We start from the raw sequence: 20976 nt of genomic DNA on the forward strand, positions 1-20976 counted from the left end.
ACATGGTCCTGGCAAGTGGTATTTGAAAGACATCTACATTTCAGTGGTTGTTGCTCTGCCTGGGAAAGTCCCTCCAACCTCTACATCCAGGGAGATCTGAGGGGCTGTCTCTGCTCCTGGCCCAGGTGAACCACACTGAAATGCACCTGTCCTCTGAGGAAGGGGGACTTGAGAGTGTCATTCAGTAGCCAGGGAGGAGGCTGGCCGTCCTCCCTTCTCCCACATACCATAAGCTCTGACCATACATGAGTTCTTAATTCAAGGCGGAATGGGAGATTCTGTGTCTCATTTACATGAGCATAAGAAGTGAAAGAACCACACCACAACACCCAGGCTGTGACAGAAACAGAACTTACTGCAACATTCAAATCTTTACTCTTTACTCATTCAAATCTTTACTCATTCAAATATTTACTCTTAAACATGTACTAATGCTCCTCCTCAATGGATAAACAGTCCCTGGGGTGGAGATGTCAGGGATTTGGAGGGGGGTCGTGCCCTCTGTCTGGGGCTTTAGGGGAAACCAGGGAAAGTCTTCAGATGTCCTCCTTTACTTGGGGGGGGGGAGAGCTGACCCGGTGCACCCCGAGGGTCCCAGTGTCCCTGCTGGTCAGGAGGAGCTGCACTTGTGGTCTCCAGAGGGTTATGGCTCCTTGCCAAGGGCACGGTGGCTGAAGAGAAGAAACAGACTATTTTGGGGTGCCTCCCTGAGATTCACGGCACACCTCCCTGCCCCCCTTCACTCTTATCCAAACCCTGTGCCGAGTGCTCAGTCCATCAACAGCACCCTGTTTGTCCCTGATGGGGGAGGCATCATTTAGCATCACCCATTTAAGAGGAGGCAACCGAGTCCCAGAGAGAAGAGGGGAGCGGCCTGTCCCAGGCCTGGTCAGCACTGGAGCTGGGATCCAGGCCCATGCTTAGCCCGAAGCTGTACTGAGCCCCTGGATTCAGTCGCTGCTGCTCCTGACACTCACTCGGCCCTGAACCAGAGGATGTCCGGTTCCTCTTTCTCCTGAAGAGCCGCATTTTGCTCGCCTTCTGGTGTGCGGGCTCCAGCTGGCAGGAGACCCAGTAGCTACAGGACAGAGTGGAACTGTGAGCTACCAGGAGCCACACCTCAGGTGCCCCTCCCAGAGCCTGCCAGCAGCTGAGTCCTGGTGCCCCATGGGTCACCACGCTACGAGTTCTGAGGCTGATCAGCGATCCAGGCCACAGGCTCTGGAGCGTGTCATCAGAGAGAGTCTGCCCTGCCCTCACCCAACTCCTGTCCCCCTCACCTCTCATGGACACTGATGGGCTCCATGGCCTGGAACCAGGCCCCAAATCGCTCATCGGGCTCCAGGTCATATGCCTTTGCAGCCTGCTGGAGCAGCTGGATCCTGCGGATGACTTTGAATTTCTGGGAGGAAGGACAGGACGCAGAGAGGGCTTGGGTGGGGAACGCTGCCAGGGACTTGTGGGGAATGAGGATCTGGTCTGGGGTCTGTGCTCACTCGGGAACCCTCCTTCCTTCCCTCTCCATTCAGGACTTGCCTGTCCTCACAGTTGGCTTGAATTAGTTCCTCATCCAGGAGGGTGTCCTTGATGCCAGCCCCTCCCGCACCCGCCAACGTGATGGGATTCCCAGCTTTGTGGATCTGACTCTCCCAATAAATGTAAGACCCAAGGGATGAGGCCAGAGAAAGTCTTGCCAGGGGAGGTCTCTGATTTCCACATCCCCACCCTCCCCATAGCTGCTCACCTCACACCATTTCTGGAAGTTGACCCGACTTCCCTGGAAGGGAGACAGCCAATGACCATCAGAAACAGCCCCCTAAGCCCAGAACCAACCCCCATCCCACCCCTTCTCAGGATGCAGGAATGTCAGGGCCCAGCAGAGGGCAGACCTTCCACAAAGAGAACTTGACACTGGGCCAGGCTCTGGGCTCCAGAGCAGGAGGGACAGGGGAGCTGAGGCCAGAGATCTTATGTAGCACACCCTCTCTGATGACAGACGGGGAGACTGAGGCCTCAGGGAGGAAGGGACAGCTGGAACACAGAAGTGCTTCCTCACTTGCAAGGGCTGATGGCACTCCCCCAGGGGCAGGGCCCGAGGGGGAGGCTGAATCCATCTCAGACACAGCCTCCTGCAGCTCTGCAGGCAGGCAGCTATGAGCTTCACCAGCCCAGGTAGACTGGTGGGGGGCTTATGCGGAGCGTCTATTCACGCATTGCTAAGATGTGCCTGACTCCCCAGCTCCCAGGGGTGGCCATGGGGCTCTCATGAGAGGAGGTTTGCCAAGTACTGAGAGCTCAGGTCCCAGTCCAGGGCTCTCGCCACCCAAACCTCAGGATCCTGCTCCCTGTCCCCACCTCCAGGCTCACTCACTTCCAGATCATCCCCCATCCCAATGGCCAGCAGCTTCAGGTGATAGAGGAACGTGCCCAGGAAGGGGACGACACCCTGTGAAATCAGGGTGGGAGTGGTGAGATGAGTCCCACCTCTCAGGTGCCCCCATGGACCCTCCCCCAAATCCCTTCACCCCAGCCTCCTGCCCACCACAGACTCCCACAGAGAACAGCCTAGGACCCTCAGTGGCCTCCCCCCAGTTGCCCCCTCCAGGACCACCCAACTTCCCCAGTCACCTCCCAGGGGCGGCTTTTGGCAAATCCCAGGGTATGTGGTCCCTGCCCCTCCCCTCCCCAAACGATCCTGGGCCCAGCCCTTCCAGGCCTCCTCCTGGTCACTTCCAGGGCAGGCATTTCAGGCTCTTGGGCTCCAGGATCTGGGCTGGAGGAGGAGGGACCCCTCTCTTAGGGAAGCCTCCAGCCGTGAGGAGAGTGACCCCTCCTCTGACACCTGGACCCTCCCCGTCAGGCCAGCTCACCTGCTGCTGCTGCCTCGCCTGGGCTCCCTGCGGGTCCATCTCATGGGTGGCCCTCACAGATGACACCTCCTGCAGGGTCAAGGACAGGCTCAGGGAGGCCATGTTCCTTTCCCCGTGTCTCCCAGGACCCTGATCTTGGACCCTGGCATCTGGTGTCTATGGCTGCTCCCATTCCAGGGTGCCCTGATGCTAGATCACTCCCAGCTCCAACACTCCCTCCTCTGTGCCCTCAGGCCTGCCCAGGCCCCTAAGCCTCTCTCCTCACCAGGAAAGTGTGAGGAGGACTCCCCATGCCTCCCAGGGTCCCCTGAGGACTCAGTGTCATCTGACTGTCACCAGTGCTGTTCCCTCCCCCCTCGAGGAGGAGGAGCACAAAGCTCCTGCACGTTCCTGTCCCCCTTGTACCTCATCACCCCTGTGAGGCCTGCACCACAGATCATCTCCCTCCATTTCCCAGATGAAGAGACCGAGGCCCACAGAGGGGCAGTGAATTGCTAAGGGGCCCACAGAGGAGACCGCTCCCCCTCGCAGCCAGAAGCCCTGGCCCCCGGCCTTCACTCCGCCTCCAGACACACCTCTGACCATTGTCCTGTCCTCTGGACTCTCGGGGTGTGTTGAGGCCCTCAGTCAACCTGAGCCATGGATGGAGAGGCACAAGGTGTCTCGGGGTCCCATGCAAGTGGCTTGTGTGTTTTCCAGCCCCCTGGGATTCTCTGACACCAGGCTGGACCTGAGGCCATGCCAAAGGCCTCAGCTCCCTAGGATCCCCTCAGGATGGTCCCTGCACAGAACTTTTCCTTTATTCACTCAAGAAGGGGACCCCCTTGTGCCACATCTGAGTGACAGTGTAGGGGGTGACCATGGCACTGTGTAATGGTGACATTTGCATCGTTTTTCACTTCGAAACTTCTAATGTCCCTTCTCCTTTCTCAGCTCTCATGTTTGAAGTCTGTGGTCTGAGCCTTTGTACAATCCTCAGGCCCCTCCTGCCAGGGCCTCGATGGAGGCCATTAAGAATCTGTCAGGAAGGTCCATTAAGAATCTGTAGGTTCCCCGATAATTCTCATTGCCATCTGGGGCGTATCCTTGTCGACAACGCCCCGGGGGAGACTCACTGGTTTGTCAGCAGTGACCACTATCAGGCTAGACTGCACAGTCCCAGAGAGCACACAGTTCTGTCCCAGATCCACCATTTGGCCCAAGACTGTGCAGCCCCTGTGTCCACAAGGCCTGTGTGACCTCACAGTGCCCATCCCTGGGGCAGGCAGAGTGCCCTCCCCTGCGAGCTGCAGTGAAGACAGAAGGAGCAGCAGGGGCCTGGCTTCCTGAGGACAGACTGGGCTGCTTTAGGAAGAAAGGAACCCCCACCCACTCCATCCACCCGCCAGCCTGGAGGATGATGAGGGCCAGCTGATGGGTCCGCATGGAAGCCAGACACCTGCTCATTCTGCCAGCTCTTCACCTCTTGGAACAGTCCAGGCGACACCACTGTATCCCGTGACCAAGGCCTCCTGCCCCAAACAGTCCCCACCTGCCCCTGCAGCTCACACCCCCCGCTTCCTGTCCAGCTGGACAAGACAGACCGTTATTTCTCGGGGAACCTTAAGTGAAAAACTTACCAAAGCACATCCTGCCTGGTCCCTCCCCACCTCACCTCCCGTCCTTCCAGATCTCCAGCCTCCACTCACCTCCTTGAGAAGCTTCCTGCTCTCCCGGTGGCATGTTTGGAAGATCTTTTTAACTGTTTGACAGTTCTTCCTGAGGAGGGAAAAAACGAAAGAAACACTGTGGAGTGGTTTGAGGGTAAATCCCTTTTGTTTGAAAACCCAGAAGATCCAGACAGCCTGGATGAGCATTTTCACTGTGTCGTCTGAGCCCTGAGGTGTCTGGGACTGGGGAGGGGGCTCTCCTATTGTCACCTGGGGCCTCCATTCTCTTATTTTCTCAGCAGATGTGTTTTAAACAGTCTTAATTTCACGTGGACAGAGAGTTCTGTTGCTGCAAACACTTGAAAATCTTCAATTTGGTCCAAGCCATGATCTGTCACTTAGGGAAACTGATTCCTGAGGCAGAACCACTGGCCTAAGTTTTCAGAAAGACTTCCAGCCTGCCAACCAGGTCAGACCCTATCCCCAGGGTTTGCTGTCTCCCAGGAGGTCCCAACTGACTGAAGGGCAATGCCAGCCCTGTGGGGGGTGTCTGGTCCACCCAGGTGGTGCTCGCATGGAGAGAGGCCTACCCACCTGGACACCTGTCTCCACGTGTCTTTTAAACATTGAATGGAGGGGCCCTCCAGAGCCCAGAAGATCGTATGGAGAGAGGAAAGGTTCCTCAGGCCGTGGCATTCCTGGGGAAGGGAAGAGAATGAGCTGTGAGGGGGAGCTGGAGCCCTGCTTCCTCTGGCTTCTGTCCCCTCATTGACGTCTCCTGTCCTGGATGAGACAGCGGCTCAGGGAACCCGGAAAAGGCACAGCTGGAACCTGATGAGGAATACTTCCAGGGAGGAGGATTTTAGCTCAAGCCAAGAAAGGAGCCCAGGAAGGGGTGAGCTTCCTACCACTGGGACCAGGAGTCAGGTCATCGAGGCCTGGCAGGAGGGGCCTAAGGTTTGTGCAAAGGCTCAGACCACGGACTTCAAACGTGAGAGCTGATAAAGGAGAAGGGGCAGTTCCCCTGACTCCAGAGAGGGGCTCCCAGGGCCTCCCACATCTTACCTTGGCCACCTGGATCCAGAGCTCCACCACCCTGGCCCTGTCCTGGGCCGTCATGCTCGGGTCCCCAATGCAGGTGGTGATGATACATTCGACCACTCTGTTAAAGTGGGTCATGGTGGCATGGATGGTCGGTGCCAGGTGCTCAATGCCCCTGTTGTCACCCTGGGACAAGATGGAGTCCAGGAATTCGTGGGGCCTCACTGTCTTGAAGAGCTCCTGGGGAGGACAGGGAGTGTCACCCAGCCCTGCCACAGCCCAGCTCAACATCTGCAGCCCCCAGTCCCAGGCCGGGTCAGTGGTGAGAGCTGGAGATCAGGAAGCTGAGAATGCGGCCTGAGGCTTGTGGGAGTCCCTGGGTGTTGCCTGTGTCCCCTGAGGGCACCCAGCACAGGATGACCCAGGACCCGATACTGTGGCGCAGGGAAGTGGCATTTGCTCGCCGCCCAGTCTCACTTCCTCCAAGCACCAGAACTCGGCTCCTGCTTGACCATCTCTAGGGGCATCTTCCTCCCATTCTGACCATCCTGGGGTCTGACTCCTCTTTCAGATGCACATTCCCCCAAGGCAGCAACAACCACGGGCTTTGTTTGTCTGCCTTGTAGTCATGTACACATGAGGTGCCTAATTAGTGCTGAGGCTGTTGAGGCCTCCTGGGCAAATGAGTGAACTACCCAAGGACGAGACAGCGCTTCAGTGTGCTCCCCTCCCCCACCAAAGCGCAGACTCTGCCCAACTTCCTCTCTGCTCCCCCTCATCCACCTGCACAGCCACTCTGCACGGCAGCTGCTCTCAAAGTCCACCCCTACTGTCCACATGAGGACAGCAAAGGCTTGGGAGTTAAGAAGGCTGCTCAGGTCACATGAGGGGAAGTGGGGAAGCAAGAGGTTGGACCGAGATCATGGGATTCTGGATCAGGAAATGGCAGGTCTGGGGCAGCTGATGGCACAGGGAAGGCCGGCCCCACCTGCCCTGAGAGCCCCGCTGCTCACCACATCCATCAGTGTCAACTGCTCTGCCACCAGCCGGGGAGGGAACTCCAAGAAGTCAGGCTTCTCCTCCCTCAGCACGTTCTTGGTGGTCACGTCCCAGGGGCAGGCGGGCTCTGGGGCTGGATCTGGCTCTGCTGTTAGCTCTCCAGGTGGAGGGAGGATTCTCCCTGGAGCCAATGGTCCAGCTGGCTCCAGCTCAGGAGCTGGCACTGGGGCTGGAGCTGAGGTTGGTGGTGGCTCTGGCCCCGAAGGGACTGATGGAGGTGACACTGGCTCCAGCTCTAGCACAGGTGGTGGAACTAGAGCTGGAGCTGGATCTAGCCGTGGAGCTGGCCCTTGCTCTGGTGCTGGAGCTGGAGGGAGCTCTGGAGATGGTACTGCAGCAGGAGAAAGAAACAGTGTCACTCAAGTAGCTGACTTCCCCTGTGCCTGTCAAAGCCAGGAAAGACCCCACTGCCTTGAAGTGAACCAAGCCTCTGAACACTCTGCAAATTGTCATCCCAGACTGCAGTCGCCTCACCTTCCAGCTCTGCCTCAATGGGCCGTGGATGCTCCAGCTGGACCTGGAGAAGGTAGGCGTGGCCCTGCAGCCCCGAGCCAGGCAAGCTGAGATGCAGAGAGGCCAGCTTCATGCTGAAACAGGGAAAGTGCAGGAGCTCCCAGAAATCCTGCCCTGGGTCCAGGCAGGTTCCCACCAGAGAAGAGATGGCACTGGGGGAGGCAATTGGGCAACAGAGTCAGAGGCCTGGCCTTTCCCTCCACACTTCTCACCCAAGGCACCCTGGCTTGGGACTGGGCCCTATGCCTGCCCCTCTCCATCCAGGTGAGAGCTACATGGCAGCCCTGACCCCTGTGAGGCTGTCCTGGCAGTGGCAGGCCTGCTTATCCAGCAGGTTGACACAGAGTCTGTTGTGACTCTCTTCCCACTGACACTTCTCCTGAAGGTCTGGGACACAGCCCACCCCAGCCCTCCATGCACTTGTGCAACTGGATTGAGCACTGAGACAGATGTGTGAGCAGGTTGCTCACACACCTCCTGTTCTGGGCCTGGAGGCGGTGGTGAGAAGAGGTAGATGTGGAGAAGGGGAGGCAGATTAAAATGGGTCTGTGGTGGGAATGGGTTTCTAGGGCAGAACTCATCCCAGCCACCCCTCTGGTTCCCAGGAGTCCTGGCACCCATCCATAGCTCTTTGACTCCTGTCCTCCTGGAGTGGAAGCCACCGGACCTCTGCCTTCCCATGGGAATCAAAAGATGCATGAGATGCGGCTTCTGACAGGCTCCCCTCAGCCACAGCCTCCATCTCTCCCCCTACAGCTTGTTCTTTAGAGACAGGAGGCCGTCCTTCTGGACCCAAAGACCACTCACTTTTTTAGGTGGTCCTGCGCTCTGCCCTCGTGGCTGGAATAAGGGGAGATGCCTCCAGATGTAAAGGAGGCTATGAGGGCATCCCTTGGGATGGACGCTGGATGACAACACCTGCGAATGATGTCGAATGTCAATGTCTGACTCTCAGACGGAAATTGAGGCCACGCATTGTGTCTCCTTCTTTCACTGAGTTTACTGTCTCCAAATGTCCTGCATGCAGTAGGTGCTTAATCTACATGGTTGAATGAATGTAGTCCACCCAGAACCATCCCAGACACCTGAGTAGGCCTAGGGCCTCTCTGCTGCCCCAGAGATCCTTGACTGGCTACCCCAAGGAAAAGGACCAGGACCAGCTGGATGGAATCTCCAACTCCTTGACAGGGTGGTTTCCATTTGCTTTTCCAAACTCAGAAAGGCCGCATCTCAGAGATGGGTGAGGCAGACTACTTTTCACGGGGAAGAGAGAAATAAACACCATGAACAACCACAGCACGTCCACAGCCCTCTCTGTAGAGCCAGGCACCAGGTAAGTAGCCGCCATGGCTGATCCCATGAGTTCCTACAAGATCCCCAGGAAATTTATCCTTTCCCACCCTACTTTTCAGAGGAGCAAACTGAGGCTCAGAGAGATTTGGTGACACTCCCAGGACACACAGCTGGCAGGGGGCAGAGTCACCACTGTGCTCAGGAGGGAGTGGCCACTCACCTAGTAAACAGCTGGTCCAGGACGTGGTGGGATGTGTCTAAGGCCGAGTAGTTGACCATGAAGGTGGTGAAGCTAGAGATGTTCCTCCTCAGGAAAGCTGGTGCGATGGACTCTGTCAGCTTCTCCATCATGCCTGTCTGGAGGGCCCGCATCCTGCAGGCCTCATTGAAATTCACGGTGGACTCATCCTCACACTGAGGGGAAGGAGGAGGTACAAACACTCAATGATATCATGGTGAACCAGCGGGAGGATTGAGGTGACTTTCTACCCTCCTGTGTAGCTGGTGTCAAGGAGTGGGGGTCCAGATTCCTTTGGGAGTGGGACTGTGGAGCACTCTAATGAGAAAACCCTAGGGGGTTTTAGGGGAGACTCAGATTTGAGTCTGCATTCTAGTAGTGCCTTGGTCATCTCAGAGTCCTGGGTATGAAGACCCCTCTGCACCCACACTCACCTCAGACCAGCCCTCTTCATTGATGGACTGGTGCACCTGTGTCCTCTCCAGGGAGATGGCGAACTGGAAACCATCTAGCAGCTCCTCAACCATCACTTGGGTGCAGCTCTGCAGTGACAGTGCCCAGAAGTCAGGCCAGGAGGCATCAGGGGCCTGCCTGGACTTCGCCACAGAGGGAAACCCCACACAGTTCAGGCACAGAGGGGCATCTGCATAGACTCCATCAGGGAAGGAATGTGATGCCACCTCGACGGCCTGGGATTCACATGTGGGTAGAAGAGCTTGGTCCCCAGCACTCACCACCCTCTCCTGCAGCCAAGATCTTCAGTGTGAACATGACACACAACCAGATCTCCCACCATTTAGCTACCTGCTCCTGCTCAGGGTGGTTCCTCCTCATACTACCTTCTCTAACTCCACCTCCCACACACACACACACACACACACACACACACACACACACACACAATGAGGGTCAAGGGGTCTGGGGCTGTCCATTTGGGATCACAGTTGTGGCCTGACCTAGAGTGGCCTGCCCTGGGCTACGCTGTTACCTGATGGTTCCTCCTGCCAAAAGGCCACAGACATTCGAGGTGAGGGCTGAGCCAATGTCTAAAGCGACTTAACATGCTCTCATTCTTGGCTTTCCGGGGGCCAGAGCCTCGGAAAGTCACAGGACAACATGAGAACATCCTGCTGTGTCGAGTGTCTCCACTCAAATGAACTGGACAGGAGGTTGTGGTTACAATGTGGGTGCCTGGTAACCAGAGTTCTAAGTTCTGTTGGGGGCTGTCACCAAGGAAGTGAGGTCACTTCTTCAAGGTTCTATTACTTGGCCCCTTCCTTCAATCAGACCCACCCAAAGCCCCCGCTAGGCTGTTGGCTGCTCTCCCTCCTTGCCCATGTCATCTCCATCACTGTACACAAATATCCATCACCACCCTCCCCACAGCTCCTTGGGAGTGGAACCAGTGGCCAGCTTTGAGGAGACAGAGCTGAAGTCACACCTCTTTTATCCTACCAGTTCTGTGTCCTGGAAAAGCCACTGTGCCTCTCAAGATCTCCCCAGTCTCCCAACCTGCACAATGGGGATGGTGCTAAAAACAGCTTTCTAGGAACATCGTCAGGTGTATATGAGATAATACCTACAACACCTGTGGATTGGTGTCACATGTGTCTAATGCTGGCCCTCCCATCTATGTCAGTTCCATCTGTGCAGCCTCCACAAACCCCCACTCCATACTTCTTGTCACACATCATTGGCCTGAATTTGGTCTGGTCATTCTTATCTGCAAGAGCTGTTAGGAATTTTATCTTTTAGTTTGTTGAATTGCCACCCAAAATAAAACTGATTCTTTGTTCTGAATATTAAGGGAGAAGGTGAACAGTGGAAACTACCCGTGCTCTCGCCCTACACTAACCTTCAAGTTGAAGGGGAGGAGATGAGCTTTTCAGATGAATCAAGCATGTATTTATCTACCACAGGCTCTCTTTTCTTGTTGTTTATTCATCCACAGAGAACAAGTAGTCTTGCTTCCAAACCAGAATGTATGAGACGTCCACTGCCCTCTGTTCCCAGCAGAGTGACCAGAACCAATTTGTTGGCTTTTATTTGCCTGGCCCTTGTAAGTAGATCTGAGAACATTCTTTCTATGTCCTTCATAGAGTGGGTCTGGGAGGGTCTGAGGTTGTAGAGAATTGTAGGCAAATAGCAGGCTCCTGAAAAACTGAGTCAAATTGGAATCTCTGTAATTCGAAGAAGGAGAGTGTCATCAGCATCATCGTGGAATAAGACACCTCCTGTTTTTCTACTCCTGCACCAACAATGCTTTGGCATCCATCCATAGACAAAAGTGCCTTTGTGGGAGAAGTGGGATCCAGCACCATATGGCAAGGGACCCAGAGGGAGTCTCACCCAGCCATGCATCTGGTAATAGGCAGACAGACCTCGGTCCCAGCTCTGGACCCTGCAGTGGCCCGTGAACCAGCTCAAGCTCCTTTCAGCTGCTGCACAGAAACCCCTGAAAACACTGTCTTAGATCATGACACACAGAGGAGAGGGCCTTTGTGGAAGTCCAGGTTTCAAGAAGAGAAGTTCCAGCCCTCTGTTGGAGCACAAAAATATGAGTCTGGATGGGTTGAAGAGTTTGGAGGCATTGGCAGATAGGTACTCTTAGAGGGCTTTAAAGGATGTGTACCCTGTAACTGCACTGAGCACTCCATCAAGAAGTCTCCCATGACTTGTGGGGTATGCCTCACCCATGCATCTCCCCAGCTGGCCCTTAGGCACCCCCAGTGCTCTGCGTGCCTCACATACACACACCTCCACCCTAGGGCTTCTTCCCTGTGTATGCTCCCAACAGTGGTGGTTAGAGTGAATTTTGGAGGACAGCTAGTGAGCACGTGCAGAAACTTGGTCCAAATCCGCAGGCCAGAGAGAGACCACAAACTTGAGGTTTCACACAACCTCTGGAATACAAAAGGGAGGCTGCCAGCGCCCAGCCTATTACATCACAGCATCAAGAGAATGCATACAAGCTGGAGAATTCTGCCATTAATGAACAAATTAAAAATGCTGGGATTATACTGGTATAACACATTAAAATACAAATGTATTATTGAAACATACATTAAGTTTAAAAAAATGACATTTCAAATGTTGGAAAAATTAAGTTTGAGAAACCTTGTAGGTGGTCAGTACATCTGTCCCTCCCTCCCTCGCCAGAGCAGCCGTATGTATATGTATCAATACACACACACACACATATATATACCCCCTATAAGTTATTTATAGAGAGACGCATATGTGCATGTGTGTCCACAAACGCTCATACATATATATAATGCGTGTACCTATGTATATCATATACATGTATGTATACATGATAGAATACTCACATGCACATGTGTGTATCTCTACAATTTCACCTTCAATAAGGTAAATTTCCGGTTTGTATTGACTCTAAATATCTCTGCTTTTTAACTCGTTAGGTCTGTTTCGGTTTGTTTTCCCCAAACTTTCTGGTTAGTCCTCTGGGCACTTCTCAATTGGATAACTGTTATGTTTTTCATTCGTTGTTGTGCTTTCATTTTCTCTTTTTAATAAACATATTTGTTGAAATATGACATACAATCAGAATAGAGCACAAATCCAAGTGTAAATATTGATAAGTTATCAAAAAGTGTACACATGTATTAACAACACCCAGGCCAACAAACAGAACATGACCAGTTCTATTTATAGTAGATTATACATGATGTATATAATAGATAATAACCGCAGTTACCCAGATTATTATTTCTCCTTTTTCAGGAAGTAGCACACTGAATGGCAATGCATAAAGCAAATTTGGTCATGATGTGGCCTTCAAAAATATAGCTGGATTTGGAAGGTTAATTTTTTTTAGGAATACATGAGTTTAGTTCCAGAAAAAAAGAGGCTTGTAAAATTCCTTTCCTGTAATGACCTTATAAGATTTTTGTAGCAAAGTTAAGCTATTCTCATAAAATGAATCAAAAAGTTTTTCCAACTTTTCCTGTTCTCTGGAAGAGCTAGACTCAATGTGTATTATTTCTCTCCTGAATGTTTGGTGGAATTTACCAGCAGAGGTGTTGGCCATGATGAAATGTGGGAATGTTTTAAACTATGGATTCAGTTCCTTCTTTAGATATGGGACTATTCAGATTTCTCATTTCTTCTTGAGACAGTTTTGGTAACTTTCATTTTCCTGGCAATTTGTGAGTTTCATCTAAATGTTCAAATGTATTGACATGTTATTTGTAATAACACGTGTGTTGTCAGGGAAGGTCTGGTGTGACTCTCCTGGGGGCGGAAGTCAAGCTCAACTCATGTGTCCCCGCAGGTTCAGGCACCTGGATGCTGGAGGGAGAGCTTGTTCTCATTGCAGGACGAGAGGCTGAATGCTTTTCTTCTCGCCCTCTGCTCTCCATTCACACCAGCTCAGGAGACCTTGTTCCTGGGCAAGTTGGCGTGCAGGCAACGCCCCATGTAAATTCTTCCAGGCCTGGTGGATATTTCGAATTTTTTTTCTCAGATGTTCTCTTGAAACCACATGGCAACATTTGTATAATATTCTCTCTTTATTTTCTATTTGAATCAGTTTTGGTAATCACATTTTCAATTTTTAAACTGTACAAGGCTGTGTCTCTTAGACGCCTAAGTGTTTTCATTTTTAACTCCTTCATACTTCTCCCGGATGTTCCTACCTTATGATGATGCCTCCTTCATCAGAGCTCTGAAGGTCATCCTAGCTCCCTGGTTGTTGATGGTGGCAGATACACAAGCTTGATAGGAAAGAACTTTAGGCAGTTGGATTGCCAGCCTTCTGCTGCACCATTCTCAACCCACAGACACCGTGCTTCTCTGCTTGTCCCATAGCCGTTAGCTGTAATTACTCTTCCTCCCCAGGGCTATCTCCAATCGCATGTTGATATTATTGCTGTTCTCTGAAGCATTTGGTGATGTGTTCAAATGAACAAGCATTTTGGATCCTGAACCAAAGAACCGTTTACAAAACCCACTCTGAATGTGATCTGCTTTTCTATTCATTAATCTTTCCTCATGAACTTAATCACTTTTCTCCATGTGTGTGGAATTTAGTAAGGACGTTCCAGAACAGAAGTTATGTTATTTGATTTAGCTCTAAATTCTAAGGCTTCCGGAGAGCTGTTGCCACAGATAGAATGAGTTGACTGAGCATTCATCCTTAGTTAAATGGTTGTGTTGGATTTGAAGATAATCATGGTTTGAGTCTTTTCCCTAAGGATCTCTATTCCTCTCAACAGATTTCAGTTCAAGAACTCTCAGCATGCGGGGCCGGCCCTGTGGCTTAGCGGTTAAGTGCGCACACTCCTCAACTGGCGGCCTGGGTTCGGATCCCGGGCGTGCACCAACGCATGTGCTCGTCTGGCCATGCTGAGACGGCGTCCCACATACAGCAACTGGAAGGATGTGCAACTATGACATACAGCTATCTACTGGGGTTTTGGGGAGAAAAAGGGGTGGGGGAGGAGGATTGGCAATAGATGTAAGCTCAGGGCTGGTCTTCCTCAGCAAAAAGAGGAGGATTGGCGTGGATGTTAGCTCAGGGCTGATCTTCCTCAAAAAAAGAAAAAAAAAAACTATCACTATGTTCTGGCTTTGGTTTTTGCCATTTAGGAAATCAACAGGAACCCCCATCTTTTACCCAACAGGTCTCTGGGAGTTGATCTCTATAAAGCCCTGCCCAGTGAACAGAGAACATTGGAGAGTTCCCTCATTTGGCCCTCATGGCTGGGCAACGACATCCCTAATTACACCTGTAGGAGAGAGAGCAAGTCTCTGGTAGTCCTTCAGGAACCACATGGGCAATTTCTGCCCAGATTGGAACACTGCTTCAACTGTACAAATTTCCAGAGATAAGGCTGGGTGGGATGGGGAGAGATGAAACTATGTCTCCTTTGGTGCCATTCTCAGCTGCCTAAAAAGGAAGAAAGGAGGAGACTGTGTTTATGCATCTCTCAAAGGATATAATCTCACAGGATGAGTGTATAGAGTCTTAGTGAGGTATGCACATTTCCTTTATTTGGCAGCCCTAGGCACTGTGATTTCATCCATGTCCATTGATAACAAGGTTCCAGGGACCATCTGCTCTTGGCCAGATTGGGTCCCAAGCCTGAGTCAACAAGCCATTTGCATGAACAACATTTGCAATGTTGCAAATGAACTGCATCAGAGGAGGCGATGTCAGGTATAATGTGAAAGTTTCAGAAAGGGCCCATGCCAGTTAGAGCTCAGGCAAGGACATTCCAGCATCACAACCTCCAAAGTACAAGATAGGGAGGGACAGCCTCAGACACCCAGGGCCCAGGGAAGCCACAGGACATTCTGTGTGTGACCATGCAGGGCTGTACACCCATCATGTGTGCAGAAACCCACAAGCCCACGAGTGCCTCCCTGGGAGCAATAGTCATGCTGAATTTATAACATTCCAAGTCACTAACACAAAAACAATGCAGAAATAAAGTTGCATTTTTTTTTAAAGATTTTTTTTTTTTTAAGATTTTATTTATTTTCCCCCTAAAGCCCCAGTAGATAGTTGTATGTCATAGGTGCACATCCTTCTAGTTGCTGTATGTGGGACGCGGCCTCAGCATGGCCGGAGAAGCGGTGCGTCCATGCGCGCCTGGGATCCGAACCCGGGCTGCCAGCAGCAGAGCGCATGAACCCAACTGCTAAGCCACGGGGCCGGCCCTAAAGTTGCATTTTTGATTCTCTAAAAATTGAACTCTTTTCCTTTTCCTTAGTTCTTTTAACCGTGTTAATCCCAGGGATCCATATGGTGTGATGATCCACTTCTACACCCTCAACATTGGTTTCCTCCATTATTAATGCTGTTGTGAGAACATGGGACTATGTGGGAAATTCCTCCCTTTCCTCACCCTAAAGCAGAGGATACTAGGTGGAAGGAACCCCGGTATTCCCCATCACCCCAAACATCTATGGCCATGACAAAGGTCACACTTACACAACTCTATGGCCCTGGAGCAAAGGTGATTTTAGGGCAGTGAAACCATTGTTCTATATGATTCTGTAATGGCAGATACATATTATTCTGCATTTGTCAGAACCCATAGAATATACAACACAAAGAGTGAACCCTAATGCGAACTATGGACTTTCATTAATTATAATATCAATACTGGCTCATCAGTTATAACAAATGTACCACAGTACAGTTAATAAGTTGTAGTTAATAATGCTACAGTAACAATGTTATATAAGTTATATAGATTACTAATGAGATGTTAATAATAGGGAAACTATGTTGGGAGGGATGAAGGGATATATAGCCACTCTCTATACTTTCCACTTAATTTTTCTGTAAACCTAAAACTGTTATAAGAAATAAAATGTATTATTTTTTAAACCATATTTTCCAATCTGGTAGGCTCTAGCTACATGTCACCACTGAGCATTTGAAATGGGGCTAGTCCAAATTGAGATGTGCTGCAAGTGTAAAACACACTATGGGTTTCAAAGCTTTTATATAAAAATATGAATGTATAACACCTCAATTATAATTGTATATTGATTACATGGTGAGATGATAATTCTTTGGAGATGATGGGTTAAATAAAATATATTAAGATAAAAAAATGAAAGGCTTACATGACTACTGACTTGGGAATTGCCAGATGCACAACTACACACACACACACACACACACACACAAGGCGCTGGCTGAGGCAGAGTCTTCTAGGTTTTGCAACCACCTCATAAATTTATGGCCTCCCACACTCAAACCCTCCTCTCCTGACTTGGAGCAAGGCTATTGCTATGGGTTGAATTGTGTCTCCCAAAAGATATGTTGATGTTCTAATCCCTGGAACCTATGAATGTGACCTTATTTGGAAATAGGGTCTTTGCAGATGTGATCAAGTTAAGGTGAGGTTGTTAGTGTGGACTCTAATCCAATATGACCGGTTTGGAGAGGAAACAGCATTTGATGACAGAGGCAGAGATTGGACTGTTGCAGCTGCAGCCAATGAACACTGATGATTAGCGGCCACCACCACAAGCTGGGGGAGTCAAGGAAGGGCCTGCTGATACTTTGATACCAGATTTCTAGGCTTCAGAACTGGGAGAGAATGAATTTCCTTTGTTTTAAGTCACCTAGTTTGTGCTATTTTGTTACAGCAGCCCTAGGAAAGTCACCCAAGTATAAATGGCAGAGCTCATGTCACACAGGAAACAAACAGAAGACAGAGGCACACAAAAGGGGGTTTTTCTCTTCCTTCCAGGTTGGAGCGGTTTCCAGAAAATCTGGTTGCTGTAGCAGAGGTCCCTGGTGTCACTGTGGTTTTTCTGGGGCCACAGGAGCTGGTGAAGCCACCGGAGTGTTTGAGGAGATGGAGATAATGCTATGCGGAGCTCTATTATGCTGGAAATTATGGAGATATTTGTGATTCAAGAGTCGTTAACTGGGGGAAAAGGCCATCACAAGGTGACTGGAAGCAGGTCCGACACGTGCTTCCCCACCGATCTTTGAGAAAATTAAGACCTTATCCAATTTGTGATGAATCGAAGAAGACCTTCTGTGTAACCTTATTTATAATATTGAAAATTTTCCGAAATCTTAAGTGTCTCTTGATAGGATACTGGTTAAAGCTATAAAAGCAAACTCAAGGTAAAAATTTTAGTTTAAAATTCTAGACACTAAAAATCATATCAGAGTCTATTTTTGAGCAAAAACTAAGTTTAGCTATTATATGATACTAACGTTGTGAAATAACATATTTATATTTATATACATAACAGGAAAATTGGCTAGAAGAGGAAGCACCACAATATTAATAGGGAATATCTTTGAAAGATGAACTTACAGTTGACTCAGTTTTCATTTTTGTCTCTCTTTGCTTACCTGATTTTCTAGTAAAATGATCACCTAATTTTGGTAATAAAGAAAATTGTGCATTGTTTTATGTAAATAGACCATAAACCCTGAAGTTTCTAATAAAACAGGAGGGAGAAATAAGGGACCAGGTTTGTCCCTGAGTTCAGGAAACAGCTCCCAAAACTCTGGCTACAAGAGGAGTCCTGCTTTTCTGGAGGAAGGGCTTAAACACTTATTCCCTCTCCAAACAGAAAATTATCTAACATGTAGTTCAAGCCTGCAGATAAACTGCTGAACCTAGAAGACAGTTGTCTTCATATCACTATTATAATCTCCATCTTCTTTTAGTCTGCTAAGCTGCAGCATCACTTTATCCATCCTATGTCATCCATGCACCCCTGTTGTTGATGTTGGTGGTGGTGGTTGTGTGTGTGTGTATGTGTGATGGTGTCGAGGGTAAAGGTGAGGAGAGGGAAAAGGTCAAGGAAATAATAATGGCAAAGATTGCATCATAAAATTAATACTTCACAGGTACTAGCCACCAGTCTTAATCTGATGTGCAACTTAAAATCCTGTCATTAAAATGTGACATTGGTGACAATCCCAACTAAATAAGAATACAGCTCTAATTGTCGACTGTTTCTCTCTTGAGTTTCTGTCCAACTCTCGTTTCGTTTTTTTTTTTTTTTTAGCAATCCTTTAGTTGCTAAAGGATGAAAATCCTAGGAAACAGTCCTTTAATAAACATCGAATCTGATTCCCAAGGGCCAATTATCCACTCTTATAACGGTCTGTCCATCATCAAAATGTGAAAGGCCATTGGCTAGAGTGGAAATCTTGCAGTTATGCCAGTGGCACACTGCATTTGTCCAATTGAACTTCTGCACCTTGTTTGAGGAAAACTAAGAGACACTACTGAAATCTGCAAGGTGCAGGATGGCAAAAAATGCCATCCCCAGGCCGACTCCAAGACCCAGAAGGCATTTATGGATGGTAACTATTAATCTAAATTATCTTTTTTCTCTCTCAGGACTCTATTGTTTTCCTTCCTTCACTGAGAATCAAAAATCTTCAACCCAATGTTTGTTGCTGGTGAAGGAAGTGGTTAGGACTTCGTGCATTTCTATAGCAATGGGTTTTCAACACAGTCCCTGTGTGTGATTTTATATTATCCTACAGCCATTTGGAGGTAAGAAAGACAAACATTGTCATCAACCTGTTTCAGAGGGGGAAAGAGTGGCATGGAGATGGTAAGTGAGCTTCTTAAGTAATGAAGAGAATATCATACAGAGAATGGAGGCCAATGATATTTTATCGACAGGTAGACAAACGTAAGTTTGAACCTTTACTCCCATAGATACCAAGAGATGACCTTGGGAGAATATAGAACCTCTCTAGGTTGCTTCTTCCTCAACTTGAAATGGGAATGATAATATTTACATGATATGGCTATTTTGAGGAAATGCAATCAAATAAATAGAACATCTGAATGACATTTTGTGGGATGCCTTATGTGTGATAAATGCTTAGTAGTGATAGGCATTATTTTAATCAAAGCTTCATTTAACTAGATTCTTAATGGCAAAATGAGGTAAGGCAGATTGCTTCACTCCTTTATTAATAAATAACTTTATTACAAAATAATACAAAATAACATTTTGTCCATTGTTTCCATTATGTAAAAATCATGACCCTTCAAATGCTTCTGATACTCATTCTTTATAACAATAAGATAGTAATGTCATTGTTTATTCACTTCCTGTGGCCATAGGCGGGCATCTAAAACAGGTAAAATTTTTGCAATATTTTGCAGAACGTATATGGCTCTTTTTTCTACTTGAATATACTTCTTTTTTTCCCTAAAAATAACACCTTAATCAAATGAGCATGTACAGGTTTTCATTGGAATGTAAATCTATGATATTTGCATTTGAGTATTACATTATGCACTAAAATGGAAATTTTATAAGTGTGAAGCTGGTTTAGATTCAGAAAAGATATGGATTTATAGCTGTTAAGGAAGATAAGAGGGTGTAAAATGTTTGTATAAAATTACATGGAGTATAAAGACCAGAATATTCCATCAGAAGTTTCTCCTGGGGAAAACCTAAAATGAGACCCAGTTACAGTTCCTGTTGTGTGTGCACGACGATGCACGTGCACACTGAAGCAGTGTGCTGTAATAGCCCCCATGTAGACTTTTCCCTAGTATGCCAGACTCTATCGGTCCTACAATCTACTAGCTGGGAGACCATGGGCAAGTGACTTCACTTCTTTGAATCTCATTTTCCTGGTAGGTAAAATGGCCTTAAGTGTTACTGTATGAAGAGGCCTGCTTCAATGATTAAGTAAGATAACACCAGTAAACTGCCTATGTCAGTGTTTGCCAGAATAAGTACACAATAACTGTTCTTTCTATTTCCTCCAACTCAAACACTGATCATAATGTTGGAAATCGGATGACTTCTCTATTGCACAGAAGGTGGAAACTCCTGCTTAAAATAGGATTACAACAGAAATGATGGGTAAATTCAATTGCCCACGAGTTCATTAAAAAAGTGAAGCATTTTAACCACATTCAAAGAGTGAAATACTTTTAGGTACTTCTAAGGAAATGTTTTCTGTCTCATTCCATCATATTTCAAGGACTTGGCATCATGTGGCCCTAGTTATGTATTTTTCCACCACTGGTTTCGATTATGAAGCATCTTTGTCTTCAGTGGAGTTCATCAAAATCTCAACACTTGTGTGCAGAGAAAACAATGTAATGGATCAGTGAGGCAGGAGCTCAAAGCAAAAGTCTACTAGGAGAAAGACTGGTTCTACATCCCAGAAATGATGGACATGGTATTAAATTATTTACCTGAAAACTCTTCCCAATGAAATCCCCTACCAACTCCTTCATTTCATAGGTACTGAATACGGCGGAGGAGAATTCATCTGCCCTCCAACTTCAAACTGTGTGAATACTAACATCAGCTAACACTGTGAGTGCAAACAAGGACACGTCAGCAGTGATAGAGATCACGTCTTCAGGAGTCTCCAGACGCCATGCACTAGTGAGCACAGGACCCAGGGCTCACACAAGGGTTCACTGGATACAGATCCTTTCATCCTTTCCCCAGACAGTTGGTCAAAATGAAATATCAGATATCACACAAAATGGTATTCAAACTGTTGTATCTTCTTCAGTTGAAGATGGTATGTCTTTTATTTCTTTTCAAAAATACCATCTGGAAGAAAAAGTGAAAATGAGGTGAATTTTCTTGTCTTTCTCAATAATAGAGTCCAAGGACAAAATGTATAGGTGTGAAGAGGGGGAAAAAAGGAAGAAGACGAAAAAAATAAAAAAAGGAAAAAAAAGAAGAGAAAAGAATTAAAATATATTATATGGAGTGACTTTATTCAAATGAGTACATAATCTCCCAGGTGAACAATTTGCATGCATGTTTTGGCACACATTTTTAAAAATATTTATTTACT

At 48.5% G+C, this 20976-nt stretch overlaps 2 protein-coding genes across 6 annotated transcripts in view; both read right to left on the reverse strand.

The window, feature by feature from the left end:
* Positions 1-356: 356 nt before the first annotated feature.
* Positions 357-11005, reverse strand: LOC147911369 (ral guanine nucleotide dissociation stimulator-like). Of its 5 annotated transcripts, XM_087428171.1 has the most exons (14): positions 10519-11005; positions 9098-9205; positions 8646-8839; positions 7094-7284; positions 6574-6950; positions 5585-5800; positions 5114-5217; positions 4559-4628; positions 2871-2939; positions 2372-2446; positions 1745-1777; positions 1281-1402; positions 978-1078; positions 357-671 (listed from the first exon to the last, which is right to left on the reverse strand). In XM_087428171.1, exons 2-14 carry the CDS (start codon positions 9188-9190, stop codon positions 514-516), a joined length of 1803 nt encoding a protein of 600 aa, XP_087284297.1. In that variant the 5' UTR covers positions 9191-9205; positions 10519-11005; the 3' UTR covers positions 357-513. The 5 variants fall into 5 exon arrangements, with proteins under 5 accessions (XP_087284297.1, XP_087284299.1, XP_087284296.1 ...); XM_087428173.1 differs by lacking the exon at positions 9098-9205; XM_087428170.1 differs by lacking the exon at positions 10519-11005 and having other exon boundaries at positions 9098-9389.
* An 8098-nt stretch (positions 11006-19103) lies between these two features.
* The window catches only part of LOC147911370 (5'-3' exoribonuclease 2-like), a 76045-nt gene continuing 74172 nt past the window's right edge, over positions 19104-20976 (reverse strand). The window contains 1 exon segment of the mRNA XM_087428021.1: positions 19104-20726. Within this exon segment, the coding sequence (XP_087284147.1) occupies positions 20714-20726 (13 nt within the window). The 3' untranslated portion in view covers positions 19104-20713.

Source organism: Ceratotherium simum, unplaced genomic scaffold (genome assembly GCF_057802395.1).
Source record: "Ceratotherium simum simum isolate JZ-2026a unplaced genomic scaffold, ASM5780239v1 HiC_scaffold_43, whole genome shotgun sequence".
NCBI classification, from domain to species: domain Eukaryota; kingdom Metazoa; phylum Chordata; class Mammalia; order Perissodactyla; family Rhinocerotidae; genus Ceratotherium; species Ceratotherium simum.

Bases quoted from the DNA above. Each gene is read 5' to 3' on its own strand.
- LOC147911369 (XM_087428171.1), bottom strand. From the start codon at position 9,190: ATGGTTGAGGAGCTGCTAGATGGTTTCCAGTTCGCCATCTCCCTGGAG. The intron at 6,951-7,093 runs GTGAGGCGACTG...CTCCTGCTGCAG, and splicing joins CATTGAGGCAGAGCTGGAAG to TACCATCTCCAGAGCTCCCT. The intron at 5,801-6,573 runs GTGAGCAGCGGG...TGTCCTCCCCAG, and splicing joins AGTTGACACTGATGGATGTG to GAGCTCTTCAAGACAGTGAG.